Source organism: Phyllopteryx taeniolatus, chromosome 19 (genome assembly GCF_024500385.1).
Source record: "Phyllopteryx taeniolatus isolate TA_2022b chromosome 19, UOR_Ptae_1.2, whole genome shotgun sequence".
Lineage (NCBI taxonomy): Eukaryota > Metazoa > Chordata > Actinopteri > Syngnathiformes > Syngnathidae > Phyllopteryx > Phyllopteryx taeniolatus.
In genome coordinates, this window is record NC_084520.1 from 17,463,813 (window position 1) to 17,481,065 (window position 17,253).

General features: G+C 45.2%; 1 protein-coding gene across 5 annotated transcripts in view; it reads left to right on the plus strand.

The window, feature by feature from the left end:
* kat6b (K(lysine) acetyltransferase 6B) overlaps positions 1 to 17,253 on the plus strand; it is a 32,704-nt gene that overhangs the window by 10,931 nt on the left and 4,520 nt on the right. For 4 of the 5 annotated variants that reach the window (XM_061757205.1, XM_061757208.1, XM_061757204.1 and 1 more), the window contains exons 3-16: positions 701 to 809; positions 2,171 to 2,286; positions 3,165 to 3,246; positions 3,610 to 3,739; positions 3,816 to 4,726; positions 6,892 to 7,013; positions 8,087 to 8,199; positions 8,299 to 8,440; positions 8,564 to 8,725; positions 9,806 to 9,899; positions 12,188 to 12,419; positions 13,026 to 13,185; positions 14,391 to 14,648; positions 16,852 to 17,137. In XM_061757205.1, the coding sequence (XP_061613189.1) occupies positions 701 to 809; positions 2,171 to 2,286; positions 3,165 to 3,246; positions 3,610 to 3,739; positions 3,816 to 4,726; positions 6,892 to 7,013; positions 8,087 to 8,199; positions 8,299 to 8,440; positions 8,564 to 8,725; positions 9,806 to 9,899; positions 12,188 to 12,419; positions 13,026 to 13,185; positions 14,391 to 14,648; positions 16,852 to 17,137 (2,917 nt within the window). The remainder of the gene's footprint in view (positions 1 to 700; positions 810 to 2,170; positions 2,287 to 3,164; positions 3,247 to 3,609; positions 3,740 to 3,815; positions 4,727 to 6,891; positions 7,014 to 8,086; positions 8,200 to 8,298; positions 8,441 to 8,563; positions 8,726 to 9,805; positions 9,900 to 12,187; positions 12,420 to 13,025; positions 13,186 to 14,390; positions 14,649 to 16,851; positions 17,138 to 17,253) is intronic. The other variant, XM_061757209.1, reaches the window with a different exon arrangement.

The window sequence follows — 17,253 nt, forward strand, 5'->3', positions numbered from 1 at the left end:
CGGCAAACATTTTGCCGAGGTCGCCCGCTTCATCTGTACAAATCTACATGAGAAAAGACCGTGAGCGAGCTGGATGGGGTGCAATGTTCCTCTTGCATACGGAGCAGCTGAGCCACGCAGTTTGACGCTTCATTTTGTGACGTTAAATCCAGTATACGCGCAACCTACTTCACTTACGAAAGAGGCCTGTGTCGGATATGAACAAATCTGAATCGTACTGATAGGTAAATGTGATAGGTCACATTGGCCCAAAAAGTCTGAATTGACCTGGAGTCTATATGTAGCCTTAGTAAATCTATCTACGATTTCTGAGTCAATGGAGCGCCTTCGCTCACTTTCACATAAGATGGCGCCAAAGCAATATTTTTTTTTTGTTAGACATAGCATAAAAACAGCCAATAAGTGAGTTTTGCTACATAATGAAGAATAGGTTCGCAGAAAGGAGAGGGGGGGAAAAAAATCAGCGAATAGGCAAATGTGGGACTGCGAATAAGTGGGGTTCGCTGTAAAGCAAAAGTGTTTCTCATTCAAGATGGAAAAGTTATTTTCAGTGTTAATGAGGACCTTCGAGGCGCATGTACCACGGCGAAGGTTCAACTGTGTTGTGCTGTAGTGTCAAATCCTACACCAAACGCGCACGTCTGCCTTATTTGCGCACTTCCATCCTGAGCACTTTGTCCATGTTTGTGTTCCCACTCAGCTCCGGGTGGACCCCATCCCAATATGCAGTTTCTGTCTCGGCACAAAAGAGTCCAACCGGGACAAGCGTCCGGAGGAGCTCCTGTCTTGCGCCGACTGCGGGAGCAGCGGTAAGTCGACGCGTGCGGCGCCATATCACTAAGTGTTGGATTGTAAAATCAGTGGCGGCCGTGAAGGATTATGGACAAGCACGCGACGTGGGGCATCGTTCACTCCGCTAAGTGGCGTTTCTCAGTAGGCCCTTCCGCACGGCTTTTAGGGATTAGAACTTTTCGGGGGAAAAAATCAGTGCCACGGTACTTACAGGTGGCAGAGCTGAAAATAAACCAATAAGTTGTTGTTTTTTAAAAAAAAGTACTTTAAAAACAAAAAAGGAATCCAGCGGAACCTGTGGGTGAAGAGGAGATATTGAGTGGATGTCATCTGTCGGGCTAGATTGTCTTTGAACAGTTTAGAAAAACAACATGGATAGCCTGCTAGCTCGACAGCATGCGATCCATTTCAGCATTGAAAAGAACACGTCTGTGACATCAATCAGAAGAGCAAAAACGTCAATTCATCACGTTATCTACGTCTGAGTTTCCACTGTCTATTGTTTCATCGACTTACCTGTTGCAATATAAACTATGGCCAGCATTTCTTCTCCCTTCCAAGCAGTTTGCCTCATGTAACATTCTTTTCGACTGGAAAATCAAACATTAAAACTACGGTAGTTAAAAAAAGAAAGGGGGGTGGCTAAAATCAGTTTTCAAGCCATTTCCCTGTTTTCTCACGCGCTTTGCCTTAGTCAAATGGCATGAAATGGTTTGTTTATGAGTGGGAAGCTCAGTCTATTGCCACTTGGACGTCATGGGGAAAAGGTCTATTGGGAAAAAATGGTGTTTAAATTAAGTGCTTCGATAGCATGGTTCCAATTCTTTTCATGGGTCCAGGATCAAAGAGTAACTTTTATTTATTTATTTATTTATTTTTAACAGCAGATGGGCAACGTTTTCCTTTTTCTGCTTGCCCATCGCCAGTCGTGGAGACATTCATGTTTGAGCAATTATTTTAAACGCCGCGAGGGATTGTTCCGGCGTGACATTTTTATAGCGCAAATTTGACAAACTGGCGTCGAGGTGGTTTTTATTAAGTGTACACAAACGGTCGTTTTGCTGTAAAACAGCTGTTTTACAAGCATGACAGGGCGCTTCTTTTTTTTGGGTACATGACTTTCACACATCAGCTTCTGTTAGAAATGAGCGCCGCTACTGTTTCTGCCTCATTAAGATCAAATTATCTTTAATTAGCCACTCAGATGTTTTGATCATACTGGTTTTACGCGCAGATTGTGGCAGTGAGGAGGTGAAGAAAAAAAAGACATACACGCCAGTCATGAGTTTTCAACGCCGCATGTTTGAATATTTCAACACCGCGCAATGCCAACATGGATTAAAAGCGCCTTTATGCCTTTTTCGGTCCGTTTTTTTAGGGCATCCTTCGTGTCTGAAGTTCTCCCCCGAGTTGACCTCCCACGTGAAGCGATTGCGGTGGCAGTGCATCGAATGCAAAACCTGCAGCTCCTGTCGAATACAGGGCAAAAATGCAGTAAGTACCACTGCTTGCATGAGATGCCATTTATTTCATCCTCAGAGGCCTTGCAGCCAAACATCCAAATTCGAACACAGTCTGTGCTATGACGCAGGTTGACTTCCAAGATGTTGTCATGTCAAAACACATTTCCCCACAGGAGATAATGGTGAAACCTTCTCCTTCATAAAACCCTTATTAAGTATTCAGGTCCAATTCTTCAAAACAGAGGCTTCAAGCTGTCTAATACCACTCCCAGTTGAAGTATACTGTCAAACTAAACAAACTAGACAAATTATACGTTGTGTGCATCATATTTTAGCCTTTAGTCTGCTAACTTAATGCTATTGCTATCACGTAATGGGAAACGCATATATAACCCTTCAAGCTACTGCTAGTTGAAGATAAATGGTGCAGAAACACATTAAGACATTTAATGTAACAGTTGTCAGTCATATAGTCTTTCTCCCCTGCGAGGAGCTGAACAGTCTTTACTCTAGATTAGTCAATTTACAGTATATCTGTCTGTTTGTCTTCTACTTCCCCCAAGGAGAGCAGCGGCACAATGGCCATTTAATTAATGCCGAGTGTGACAAAAATTGTTGGATTCTTTTGAATTCTGTTTGTCATTACTGTATGTTTTTATAAAGTAAAATATTATAGAGTGCTGTTTTCTCATTGACAAACATTGCACAGATTTGTTTCACTGGCGAATGATAATTTGAGATGAGTGATATGACTAGCAAGCATGGTCACATAATTAATTGAACCCACCACTGAGGTGTTTGCTGAGCGATACCGTCACCCAGTGGCGTGTTGGAGCTAGCTATACCCAGCCTACCCTGTGCTCCCAATGATTGATGGCGACATGATTTCCGTGTCTTCTGTTCCTACAGGACCAGATGCTCTTCTGCGATTCCTGTGACCGGGGCTTCCACATGGAGTGCTGCGACCCGCCGCTTTCCAGAATGCCAAAAGGTGACGCGGCGGGTGGCGTGTTCGGAGCGTTGGCGGGCATTTCGACGCTTCTCCTGGGGAAGAGTTTGTTCAGCATTACAGTTCTGAGGGCCGAGTGATGCGCAAACTGTCGTCGTGCAATTTGCCGAGCTATTCATACATAGCTGACTTGGAAGTCTTATTCAGTGGACACGCAGAACGGAGCCATTGTTTCCCGTGTGGATTTCCGCTTCTCTGCTGAGTAATTGGTTGTCATTGTCAGCTGACCGGATGCTGGCCAGCTCTAGGAAATGCTTCCCAAAAAAAAGAACATACTGTTTGTCCTTCGAAATTGATGAACCCACCCCCAGCATGACTGTGTGTGTATGTTTGGATGCCCTCCAGGAACGTGGCTGTGCCAGGTCTGCAGGCCCAAGGAGAACGGAAGGAAGCTGCTGCACAGGAAAGCCGACGAGATCAAACGCCGATATGCGAAGCCCATCGGAAGGCCCAGGAATAAGCTCACGCAACGAATGTATGCACGCGCAAGTCACCTTGCAGCAGGCCTTTTATTCCCTGGGTGCTTTGCTAACTGCGATGTGTGCTTGTAGGTGTCTAAGCAGTGGTGATGGTTCCATGGTGGCACTCGGAGGAAGGGGGTCACCTGGTAGGGGTCTGAAGTTTAGCGTGTGTACCTCATCCGGTCATGCTGCATCTGTGAAGGACGCCAGAGGCAGCTTGACCGTTACAGACGCCACCCAATTCACCATCCCAACCCCCACCTCCACCTCCACCACCGCCGCCACCGTCACTCCCCTCCTCACGCCCTCCTTCGCCACCCCAGCTGCGCTCGGCGTTAACAAGAAAACCAAAGGGCTCATCGACGGGCTTTCCAAATTCTTCACCCCTTCCCCCGTGGGGCGTCGCTCGCGCGCCGAGTCACCCGCCAACAGACGGTTAAGCTCTAGGGACGACGCGGCCGCATCGGTCGCCCCCCCGTCTGCGCTCCCCGCAGCCGCTTCCCCGACGTCGCCCGGGTTTAGCCCGCCCTCGCAGGTGTCCAGCGGCTCCACGTCGGCTAACTCCCCGCAGAGCTCTTCCAGCCAGTCTAGCGTTCCGTCCCTGGGTAGCCTCTGCAATAGCAGCCAGCTCAAGGGACTGTTTGACGGACTCTCGCACATTTACGCCACTCAGGGACAGTCGCGGAAAAAGAGGCTAGCGTGCTACGCGCCGCCCAAGCGCACGCAGCAAAAGCGGGACTCGCCCCACGAGTCCAAAGCGCCGCCCCACTGCCTCGGAAAGAGCGAGTTTAGTCAAAACCGGCTCAGCTCCACGTCGGCAGGGCCGGGCCGACCCAGAGGACACGCCTTTAAGTTGGTCAGCCATTTCAAGCGCAACCCCTTCCTTAAAAAGCACAGGACGCTAGGCAGGCTGAGGTATAAAGTGAGCCCCCCGAAGGGAGCCCCCTCGCCAGGAAAGGGAGTCTTGACAGATGGAAGAGTTAAGCCAGAGAGTAATCATGGTAAGCAAGGCTCCCGAGCGCCAGCCCAGGCCTGCGTCTCCACACCTTGTTAAGCTTCTTCTTGACTTTCTTTGTAACGCTTGCAGTTATTATTTGTCTTCCCGACGAGAGCTGAGACGGCCCTCGGCATTCTAACAGACTAATCTTCTGTCTAATTTCAAATTTTTTATTCTTTTTTTGGTTTTTGTTAAACTTTCTTAACTTGGCTGCGGAGTTGACGTGGCTTCCATCCTCCATCGTGCATGGCCCACTAACACCCCCTCCCTCCGTGTCGCCCCTCGCTCTGTCCTTGACCCCCTCACCGTCGGCATTGTCAGGTCCAGGCCGCCGCCATCGCGTCAGCGCTCTTCCTCATCCGCACCCTCATCCTCACTCGCGGTAGTCATTAGTCCAGTGATTCACCCGCATGGGCTGACTCAGAGATGACATGATGACTGCAAGTCACTGCGGCAAGCCTTCACTTCGCCGTCCGCAGCAGTGACTGTCTCGCTCAAGAAACAACAAGCTAGAAACGCTATTTTACCAAAAAGTAGACCCAAAGCCACACGCTCGTAAATAGTGTCCCAATTAGTTGTTGGGTAATAAACAGCTGCCTCTTGGGAAAAACAACAAAAAACACTAACTGTTTGTATACGCTAGTGTTGTCCTGCAGATATAAAATTGTAACTGCTGAGCCCGATTGTAACTATGTTGCTAACCAAGACAGCAGCACTGGCAAAAGCAGGTAAAGAGTACTGCAAAAGAAAGCTGCAACACGGACCAAAGCGTGGCAAAAAGTCCCCTTCGCTTGTGCATAAAGTAAATGACGATGTGACAAAATGACTCCAAACAAAGTTTGCGCTTTATTTTTTGTATCCCCCCCAAGCTTAGAAAAAAACAATTCCAACCAGTTTTCTCTCGGCATTCACTTGTATCAACTTCCACAGAAATAATAAAAATATATTTTTTACAGATACTAAGAAAATAAGTGTTTCTCTAAGTAATGTCCCTTTCTGTCAAAACACGCATGCAACAATGTTTAATACATGAACATTTAACATAGAAGAGTAACATTACCACACCTTCTATGACAGGCGACCTTGGCAATATACTTGGCCCTTGGAAGACCACCTCGAATCCAAAATTTTCAATATTCAAAAACAAAAAGAAAGAAATCACTGCATTTGCAAGATATGAATGAATGGCTTTTGCAATGTTGAGTGCAATGGACTCACCATTTGCCTTCCACCAGGCTCCTTTCTGGCCATACTTATGGAAATGATTCCACTCATATTATCTGTTTCCTTGCGGGAATTAAAGTCGCTAGTGCTAATTTGGCAACACTGACTCCGATTTTGTAAACAAACTGCTCTGTTCTCAGCCATGTTGTTCTTCCAAGGGGTGCACGTCAGCGAGTACGTGCTTTGAACTACGGGAGCCGCTAAAGAAAGATGATTTATAAAAAAAATAAAATAAAAAAAAATAAACAAATTAATCGAAAACCATGATTAAGTCCATAGCCTTAGTGATGCTATTCCAAAAATGCCCAATCCCAAATAGACGTTCCCCCCGCCACCATCTAAGTAAATCTCAAAGCGCGTCATCAAACGGATTCAAGAGTGGAGACTGAACGCAACGAACTCCGCCGAATCACCCGTTTCACTTCATTACGCCTTAACAATCCTTTTTATTTAGTTTCAAAGTGTAAGTAACAGTGTTTGGATAAAAGCTCTCCTCCCCCTGGACACTATTTTCAGCAATATGACGTGTTCATGACAAATCGCTCCCACCGGACATGAAGGTTTCGATTCGGTGGTTAAGTCACGATGTTTCTCATACGACGACGTCCTGCCTGCTCTCCAGCATCACCCATCAGTGTCTGTGTCCGTTCCCGCGCTGCCTTCACTGCCTCTGCTTCTTAATTCACGGGGTCTCGGAGGATGACTAAGCACATGAAAGCGGTTATGCAATTAGAGTGATTTAGTTTCACTTCATTACATTTGGGACCCCCCCCCCCCCCCCCCCCCCACGCACACACACACACGCACGAACATGAAAAGATGATACATTGCAAACATTCCTCCCGAGACGCCCGGGCTTTGCGGCAGCACCGGCAGTTCATAAGCGCATTTGCATAGAATGCAGTGAGGAGTTGATTCATTATGCGTTCATTGTGCCGCTAATAGGACACAACGCAGAGCTGCGGGTGAAGCAGGAGGCCCGCACCAACTCGGCGGCCAGGTCCGGAGAGCATGTGACTGACGAGGACATGGAGGTGTTCGCCAGCGTCCGAGCAGTTGCTGCACAGGTGGCGTGTAGAATATTTGGATTCCTGTCATGTTATTATGGTGCTGACTGTCAAATTTTGGTATACAGTGAACCCCTGCAGATTCACTCAGTTGCAGATTTTTTCATTTTATTTTTTAAATTTTTGTTCTTTTTTTGGGAGGGGGGCAAGTCCAAATATGCTTATCAGAGGTTTATCGCCGCTTATTAAAATAAGTTTTGGGAGTTAAAAAAATTGCAATTAAAAGGAGTGTCAATTATTCGCGGAAAGGCGGGGGGTCCTGCATGCAGCGGTGCTGTACTTAAGAGTTTAAGTTGACCATGCTTGTAATGCAAATCAACTTTCCCCATTGAAATGAATGGAAATTCATTCATTATCTATTGGATCCCCCCCAAAAGACCTAGAAATCTAACAAATCTTTTTTGCAAAAAAAACATTTTCGCTTATGTTGAGTGTTCATGGAATGTTATGCATTAAACTTTTTGTTTTCGCTGAACCTAGTTTTCACCACCATATTTATTCGGACCCATGGTTAGGGGAAAAAAAAGGTAGCAAAATACCTTCACCAAAAAAGGAAAAAAAAAAAGAAACGCAAGCACAGAACAGATGCGTGTATCGCTGTATATTCAACAACATCCTGTTAACACCACTTAAAAGTAACCTTGTGATGCTTGAAGACACTATCAAATATATTGATATACGTTTTCTTCAGTCCTGCACAGTTATCACTCCTGGGAGTTGTAGCATTTGGCGCAATGCTAACTGGAGAAGCTGTCTTTGTTTGTTGTCTTCAAGTGCTCATGTTTGCAATTTATTGTCATTCTTTTGACTGCTAGTTGATGCTTTCTTGTGAGGATTTTTATTTTTTTTGCCTTTTTATAAAGAGAAATAAAAATGCTCAGAAAATACACTTAGCGCTGAATGCTAGCTGAGGAGCTAACCTGTATTGTTGCATAATAGGATTTAATTAAACGTGGCTCTTATGTACTACTTATCAAAGTTTATTAGCTAATGTGTTTGAGTGTATTTATGGCATTGCAGGAAGAATGCCAGTTCAGTAAATGCATTCATTAAGACCTTTTTTTTGTTCACAGAGAACGGGATGTCAAATGAACGCGGACTCCACGCGATGTCCAGCTGTTATTGAATTTGGGAAGTACGAAGTACAAACCTGGTATTCATCACCGTACCCGCCTGAATATTTAAGGTATTGTAAATCTCAAACGTGTTTATTTATTGCTTTATTTTCCCTGTGCGTCAGTACAAAACCACAGCACTCCTCCTCGTTCTTGTTGTCTTTTGTCAGATTACAAAAGCTTTATCTGTGCGAGTTCTGTCTGAAGTACATGAGAAGCAAAAACATTCTCCAGAGGCACACAAAGAAGTGTGGCTGGTTCCACCCGCCGGCCAATGAGATCTACCGAAAGGACGCCCTCTCCGTCTTTGAGGTCAGCCTTGCCTTTCCAGCAATGAAGCAATAAGCGCACGCTGCGTGAGATTTGTGGGCGGCGGAGGGAGAGAGAAAAAATGGACTCTCCAGTGTCCTCTTGCTCTTTTTCTGCCCCGCTTAGGTTGACGGAAATGTCAGCAAACTCTTCTGCCAAAACCTCTGCCTGTTAGCCAAGCTTTTCCTGGATCACAAGACCTTGTATTACGACGTGGAGCCGTTCCTCTTCTACATCCTCACAAAGAACGACCACAAAGGCTGTCATCTCGTGGGCTATTTCTCCAAGGTAAGCAATTCTATGCAGAGGGGAATCTCTAGTGCGATTTGTGTGATGTCAAATTTCTCATAGTAATCAATTATATATTATTATATTTTTTTTAGCAGGGCTGGGTGAGAGAGCCTGAAAATAAAATCTGACATTTTACGATTTGAATCTATTTTTGCATACAGGGAAAGCAAATGACGATGACATTATTTAAAACACGTTTGGCTCTTTCCCCCCGCACAACTTGAAACAATTCTTCTTGATGTTCTTGAGGTGGATATTCCAACATAGTTTCAGCCAAGCTCCTGAAGCCCAAGCTAACAGGTTAGCGTAAAACAGCAGGGGTGTACCTGCGAGTGCATGGCAAATGACTTAACACCTCCTCAGTCACGCCTCTGATCTCGGTTTTATTGTGGTTGTTTTTCCACGGACCTGGCGGTACTTTCTTGCAAATCAAATTAGAGGTACAAGATGGTGGCCGAGGGAGCTTATTTTGATCATGTACTACTGACAGTTGGAATAAATATGAGAAAAGTGTTGTTGGCTTTTTTGGAAAATTGCAAACTCCCCCTTGAACGCCGTGGAAATAAAACCTTTCAAAGCAAATTCGGAATGGAAAAAAAAACAAGCTTTTAATTTTGAGGTTTTGCTGTTTGACTTTTCTTTTAGCGAAGCAAAAACAAATTATTCAAATCAGATTTTTGTGAAAAAGAATCTGAGATTTTATTTTTAAGACCATGTCGCCCAGCCCAAGTAGAAACCTTTGAAAATAAAAGCCGGGACAGCCTTAAAAAGAAGCAACAGTGGACAAAAGTAAAGATGTTTCAGAGAAATTGTCACAAAAATCCCAAGGATAAAGCAAAACGCACAAGCAGTTAATCCTTCCATGCTGGCTGAAATGAGGTCAAGCCAGGTGCACTGACATCACGTATTATAAAGATGACATTCTGAAGGCATATTCATCTTTCTATGAAAATCTTTTGACTGCGTAAAGGAAGTGGAGGCGTCACAAGGGACAAGGACAATGGCAGGTGCGCGCTAAATGGCGCCGGGTCCCGTGCAGCTCTCTGACACACTTGATCCCTTTCTCCTTCCCTGCAGGAAAAGCTTTGCCAGCAGAAGTACAACGTCTCCTGCATAATGATCATGCCTCAGTACCAACGGCAAGGATTTGGACGCTTCCTTATTGATTTCAGTAAGTTCCTCAATGCTCCATTTTTTTATTTTGTATTTTTTTCCTTTCTCCTCCCCACAGAACGCATTTTCAGCCGCTTAAGTGGTGAACGTGTAGCTGGTAGCGAGGTGCTGTCGTTTATAAATCATATTACCTCACTACTGTTATCCACGCGTTCATTCATACGATATTACCCCTTCTTATTTATTCATCACATAATACAACTTTTTCCTTATTCATTCCCCAATCCAAAAACCTAATTCATTAAACCCCCAATAATTAATTTCTATCTCACCCTTACCCACACATTCCATCACACCCCTACACAAACATATAACTATATTCTCTTTCAATCAAAATTTAACCCCCTCCCCCTTACAATTCAAATTGTACTCTTTTCATCTTATCTCATTCCCAATTAAATATACATCCATAAACTTAAACTAAACCTACCCATCTACCATCCATAAATAATAAAAACCAATCAACTCATATCAACTTCTTCACCTATTCCTTACATTTCAAATCAAATAACCCCCCCCCCCCCCCCCCCCCCCCCCCCCCAACAAAAACACCCAAAACCTAACCACACCCCCCCATACCCCCCCCACCCCCCCCCCCCCCCCCCTCCCCCCCCCCCCCCCCCCTATATATCCCCCCCCCCTCCACCCCCCCCCCCCCCCCCCCCCCCCCCCCCCCCCCCCCCCCCCTCCCCCCCCCCCCCCCCCCACCCCCCCCAGGGATAGCCATTGAGACGCGCTGTGATATTGAGAGCACGCCGATAACAAAGATGGGAGGATTAAGGGAGATTGAACGCAGCTGAATTCTCAGCTCGGCGACGGCTTTATTGGACGCTGTAGCGAGTTGTTTAGATGAAGAGGTTTTCCGTTTTATCGCATAGTACTAAAGGGACGTTCTTAAGCTCAAAGGGTTATGCAGTCATTTGTTTTTAAAGGGGACATATTGTGGAAAATGTACTTTTTGTTTGTGTACAAATAGTTTGGTCTCTGGAGTGTCTGCCCACCCATCCAGTGTGAAACAACTAAGTAGATCTGAAAATGTCTTGAGCGAGCTCGACTGCGCTTCTGCTTCACTGTAGTCAAATAATGGGAGTTTTTATTATACGGCGGTGCCTTGAGATAGCAAGACCTGATTTTTTTGACTTTTTCCAAAATAAGAGCTGTTGTTTGGCCAATGTTATTGTGTATTCTTTTGCTATGACTTGAAAGCAACTATTTGAGATACGCGTGCTGTATGGCGGCAGTAAACTCAACTCACTTCTCAAAAAGCAGCAATTTGGCAGATAATGAATAATTCTTCCAAAAAAGATGCTTCAAGCTGATTGTTGCCCCTCCCAGTTGAAGATTGTCTTACTGAGAAGCTGTGACCGGCTTCATATATCCTAATGTCTGCATTACACTGCCGCCAGGTGGCAACGGTGCGCACACCAGAAGGAGCAGCACAATAGCCACTGAATTGAAGCAAAAAGTGTGCCTTTAAATCTTTACATTCGATTTAATTGTCATTACTGTGTTTTTATAAATTACAATATTGTAAAAAATACAGAAATGTTTGAATTTATTTTTGGTGAGGCTGGAACGGATTTGGCATTTCCATTGGTTACAATTGGGAAAGATGATTTTTACAGCAAGTGTTTTGAGTTGCAAGCATGGTCACGGCGCAAATTAAACTTGTGTCTCAAGGCACCACTGTAAACACCACCCCAGCATCGAGTGTTTGGGTGACGGTTCGGAGTGAAAGTTGTCAAGTCAAAGCCCAAAGGTACCCGGGAGTCGTTTTAAATTGCGGAAGAAAATTCATATGATGTATCCTTGAAAGTGTTCTGAATCCTCCTGTGAGCTGCAGTGAAGAATATTTTCATCGTGACGATTAGATTCGCTAGTTTGCTTCTCAGTGGTGGGTGCGCATTTAAAAGCGTGAATTAATTTCGTGCAGTTCATAACGGATGACCCTTCATGCGGGAAGGAGGGGGGTTGCTATGAAACTCATTCCACACACAGTTCCATATTTGTTGTTCTTGGCTGGCTTGTTATCGTCGCTCATGCAGTGCCTTTGAAAGCCAGCTTTTTCCTCCCCGCCTGTTTTGTCACATCTTTATTTCTCTCCCGCCGGCATCCGTCGTAGCTTTTGGAGGAGACGAAAACTGATTGCTTCTCTTTGACTGTTTGAAGGTGAAATCCCAAGCAGGGCACGATGTCACATCCTTGCCACGACTGAAATGCAATCTGAAAGAGGTTGCTTCTAGCTTGACGAAAGCATTTATTTATTTATTTTTTATTTTTTTTTAGGTTACCTTCTCACCAGGCAAGAAGGACAAGCCGGCTCCCCTGAGAAGCCGCTGTCAGATCTGGGTCGCTTATCCTACCTGGCGTATTGGAAAAGTGTCATCCTGGAGTACCTTTATAGGCAGCCGTATAAACACGTCAGCGTTAAAGGCATAAGCAGGGCCACGGGGATGTGTCCGCACGACATCGCCGCCACTCTGCAGCACCTCGGCATGATAGACAGACAGGATGGACGGTCAGTTTGCACGCCGCCACCCCTGGGCTCACTTTCTCGCTCTCTCGCCACCTTGTGTGTGTGTGTGTGTGTGTGTGTGTGTGTGTGTGCGCGTGCGTGCGCGCGCGCGCCTCATCTGACTTATCCAGGCCAGCGGGTATTTTTAACAGTGTATCCATTTAATGGGGTGGAATATTGACAAAAGTAAGTCAGGTTAAGCACCCCCAAGGACAGGAGCACCTGTTTTGTGCAGCCGTGCATCTGTGGAATTTCTGATCCAACTTTATACATGTACTGTATTTGATGTATTATTAAGGTTTTTGCGTATTGCGATATCGCTGGCAAAGTGTATTTTGTCCGAACATTCCAGTATTCACGGCTGAGCTCTGCCGCATATTGTGGAAAAACTTGCTTACTTTACACCCTCCCCCTTTCCCAAACTCTTAACACTTCCTTATTAGGGTTGGGCCTGTAGAATATATTTAGAAATCTCGTCGATTATTTGAGTAATTGCATAAAAATTAGTTTGCACGACACGTTCGCAAACCAAAATATTTGATTCAGTGTAGCGACATATGGTGCTGTGGGTGCGATGTGACGGGCTTTCTTTTGTCGTGTGCGACTCAGGGTGGTGCTGATCCGACGAGAGCGACTGATCCGTCGGCACGTGGAGAGACTGCGGGCCGACCCGCGTCGTCACGAGGTGGACCCCGACGCCCTGCGCTGGACGCGCCCCGCGTCGCACAACGCCGTCCTGTCCGAGGAGGAGAGGGAGGCGGAGATGGATGTAGGTTCCCAATCGGACGCCGTTTGTTTACGCTCGCCTGCCACTGCGAATATTTGCAGGATTAGCTGCCGAGTTCAAATAGAGGCCAGAAGCAGGCGGCGCGTCCTCGCTTGTCAGCATTGCTGTAAATCACTTCAATGCGTTTGACAGCACTTTATATGCACTCTGTGGCTGATTGGCTAACATGAGATCTGGATGTTGCTCTTGTATTGAGGATAGTGAGCCAGCATTATTCACGCTGGGTTAGCGACCAAGACCTGATGTGAATACCAAAAATTGCCTAAATTATGGTTAAAAAAAAAAAAAAAACACTTTATCATGTGACACTTTTTTCACAAAATTACCTTTAAAATGCACCAAAAGGTTGACAGGTGAATTTAATGGGACTTCTCTCAACCTTTGAATGCACGTGTAACTGTTCAGTTTTTCAGTACTTTTAGCACAGCTTGCTGTTCTCTAACAAGAGGCTTTATGGCAAATTTCCCAACAGGTGTTCGATCCCAGATTAAGCCTGTCAAGGTTTTAGTGAATTTTCTGTTCACCACGAAATTTCCCTAACATTTTGTCAGTATTCAGATGGATGCATATATACTTACACGTGAGTTTAATTCAATCAGCACACACAGACTCGTATTAATAACCTAGTATGATCAACAAAGTACAACAAAGACACAACTGTAACAAGAAACAACACAGAGCAGCATTACGCGGGGTTTAAAATTAGGGTTGAATCTAATCTAAACGAGGAAGACCAGAAGATTAAGATGTTGAACATTCGTATATGGTAAGTACAAGTTACTACTTTCCAGTGACGTTTTAATCAATGATACATCATTTATATACATTTTCATAAAAGCCTATATCTCAAACAACTCTATCTTAAGTTGGCTACTTGCTGTACTTTTATATTGACTGGCTCGCTGTTACCAATCATGTGGTCCCTTCCACCACTGCCTGCAGCAGTTTGGCCCTTTTTCTGCATCATCATGAGAAGTTGACCACCATTTTTTTCTCCAGCGTTTGGGCGGCATCTTAAGACGGTACAGAAGGAGCACAAAAATACACGGGAAGGTGTGAATAGATGCATTTTCCGCAAATAGAACATCTGCAAGTAGCCGAGTCGGTGAAGGTTTACTGTGGAACCTGCTGGCATTTTCTTTGTCACAAAGCGAACTTCCATCTCGTGTTTTTCGTCCGGTTACCAGGCCGCGCGTCTGAAGGAGCGGGCCAGCTGCTGGGAGAAAGAGGTGCGAGGGAGCCAAGAGGCCAATCACGGCCGCAGACAAGCGCTCACCAAGATGCACTGCAAGGTGCCCTACAGGACGTACGAGCGGCGCCACGCTCCGTTGTGGAGCAGACGCGTCCAGCCGCCGCAGGACGTCAGCGAGGACGACGACGTGGACTCCGACAGCTCGCCGGCCGCCCTCGCAAAGGCGCACGCCGTGCTGGCGGCCAAGCGAAAGGTGACTTCTATTGTTTGCTGTTGAAATGACTCGCGCTCCTCCAAATCAGATGCTCTCCCAAGTGGGATTTTCACGTTGATCGTCTGCCGCAAAAGCGAGCGTGCGTCGTAAAATATTTTCGTTAGCAAACGTGTCGTGCACTCGGGCGAGATGAAAGTTGTGATAAATATTCATGAATTCGACGGAGTCCTGCTATCATCCGGAGCCTCCCCGCGCTTCCGGCAGCTGTGGATAATAGATTGTGTTCACTGCTGGTGGCCACACTGCGCAGGTTGAAACCTTCAACACGGCCTGTTACGCCATGCCGGTTGACTTCCAAGTTGTTCGAGTGTCAAAACCATTCCCACAGCCATCATGCATCCATTTTCTACACCGTTTATCCTCACCGGGGTCACAGGTGGAGATGAGAAAACATCATTTCAGGATTATCACGACCAGGAATGTAAACAAACGAAAGATCACAGATACACACTTTCAAAACATTGCAAAAGGTGTTTTTAAATAGAAAATAATATATAGTCACAACCTTTTTGACATTAGAAACTGTAAACGGCCAAAGTGTATTTTCACGAATGCGAGACCCCACAAAATGTACTTAAAATAATTATCACAATGATATATTTAATAATGGTGAGGCCTCTATTAAAACAGAGGGTGTGTTTTTTCTCCTTTTAAAAAAAATATTTAACACACACTGTTTAACATTTCAATTAGATTTGGGTCAATGCATAGACACACATAAACAAGAATTTTTTTTTTCCCCATCAGGCTACTACATGAACAAACAGGTTGATGCCTATTTTAACAAAGAGCAATTACAGGAATAAGATTTCAGAATTTTGAGCTGACAATAATCACAACGCTCTAACTCACAAATTCAAGTTGGCTGTAATCCATCTTTTGAACTACTTCTTGTCAATCCAAGCACTTTACGCACAATCTCACAATTCCAGCGTGCTGCCCAAAAGTAAGTTTCAATGTGAACTGAATCCATCACTTGCTGTGAAGTTAACCTAATTTGAAGATTTGGAGAAGCCTGTTTTCAGAGCAATGCTGCCACCTTGTGGTGTTTTACCTGTACTGCGGCACATCTTTAGCATTGTGCTTGCTATGTGGGTAGTTTCTCTGATGGCCACTATTTGTTTTTTGTTCATTACCGACTGCTTGGTAAAAATGGTTCAGATCACAATTTTCCTCTCCTCAGTACACTTCTGTGCTGGCATCACAAAAAACACAACTTTGGATGTATATTTGTGCAGGAAATGTAGTTTGATATGCTGTCTAAATGGCACTGCCCCCTTGTGCTGAAGTCGTTATTACAGCTGGCTGCCAGATGCTTGGGAGACTAAGCAGGGGGGGAAAAAAAGTGTGGAAACACTTGATACATTGCGGTTGTTCCATTTATTGATTTCACGTTTGTCTTGTGAGGCACAGAAGAGGGCAGCCGCAGAAGTATGTTAAATGTCTAACTGCTCAACTCATTAGTGGCCTCTTTAACGCTGCATAGGAGATATGCTGTGCATTTTGTTCGTTTTACCCAATTTGAAGTTATTTACAGACCAGTTCTGTGCAAAGATTTCATCAAAATAACCCAAGTATCAAGAATTGTAGCACACTTTATGTCTTGTCTCGCCGAAATCTCAAGGGGACGTCACTTTCTCATGCAAGTAAGCGACTTTATATGCCGGGGGTGGGGGGCATATGGACAATGAAAAGAATTCAGCTTCTGGAGGCAGCACTTCATGTGGCACATGGACACATGGCCAAACACAAGTGCCCACTGCATCAATCTACGACAGAGGTACCTTCTTATTAGTGCCCCGGCTTTGTTTTGTGAGCCGAGATTTGTCTTAGTGGTGAGCGTCAGATAGCCACGGAAGATGGCTACCAGGAGCTAGAATCAGATATTTATTTTACAATACGGTGCTGTTTTTCTTGATTAAAAATATAACCAAAATTGTGGTGTTTTGGGAGGGAGCTGGAACGGATTTAAAGACATTACTACAACGATGTTTTCGAAATTTAAACATTTACTTGGTTATTTAATTTATAGGCAATTTATGTCTTTTTTACAAGACATGTAAAACTCAATTTCCCCTTAGTATGTCCCCTGTAAGTCTTGCAGTGGCTTTTACAGTTTACTTTCCGGTAACCCAAGTAGTGCTCTTAGTTTTCATCGGGGGTGCTTTTGTTTGTGTTTCAGAGGAGCATTGCGTTGAAGAAGAGGGGACGCAAGAGAAAGCGAATCAACAGCAGCGTCACAACGGAGACCATCTCCGAGACCACCGAGGTGCTGAACGAGCCCTTCGACAACTCCGAGGACGAGGGTCCCGTGCCGCTGTCGGAGCGCAACTGCAGCGTGAGCGCCATGGAAGAAGAGGAGGGCGAAGAAGAGAACAAGAGCCAGTTTGCAACCGTAAAACGGCGGAGAGGTAGACCGAGGCTCAAGGAGAAGGTGCACAGAGACGATCTTCAACATTGGAATGAAGGTACGAACTCATTCTGTTAGCGAGACTTTGGACTAGTGCGCCGCCATCCACCTCACACGTCTGAGTTTGGGGTTCGAATGAATGGGATCTCAGTTCATTTCATTTCAGTAACATTG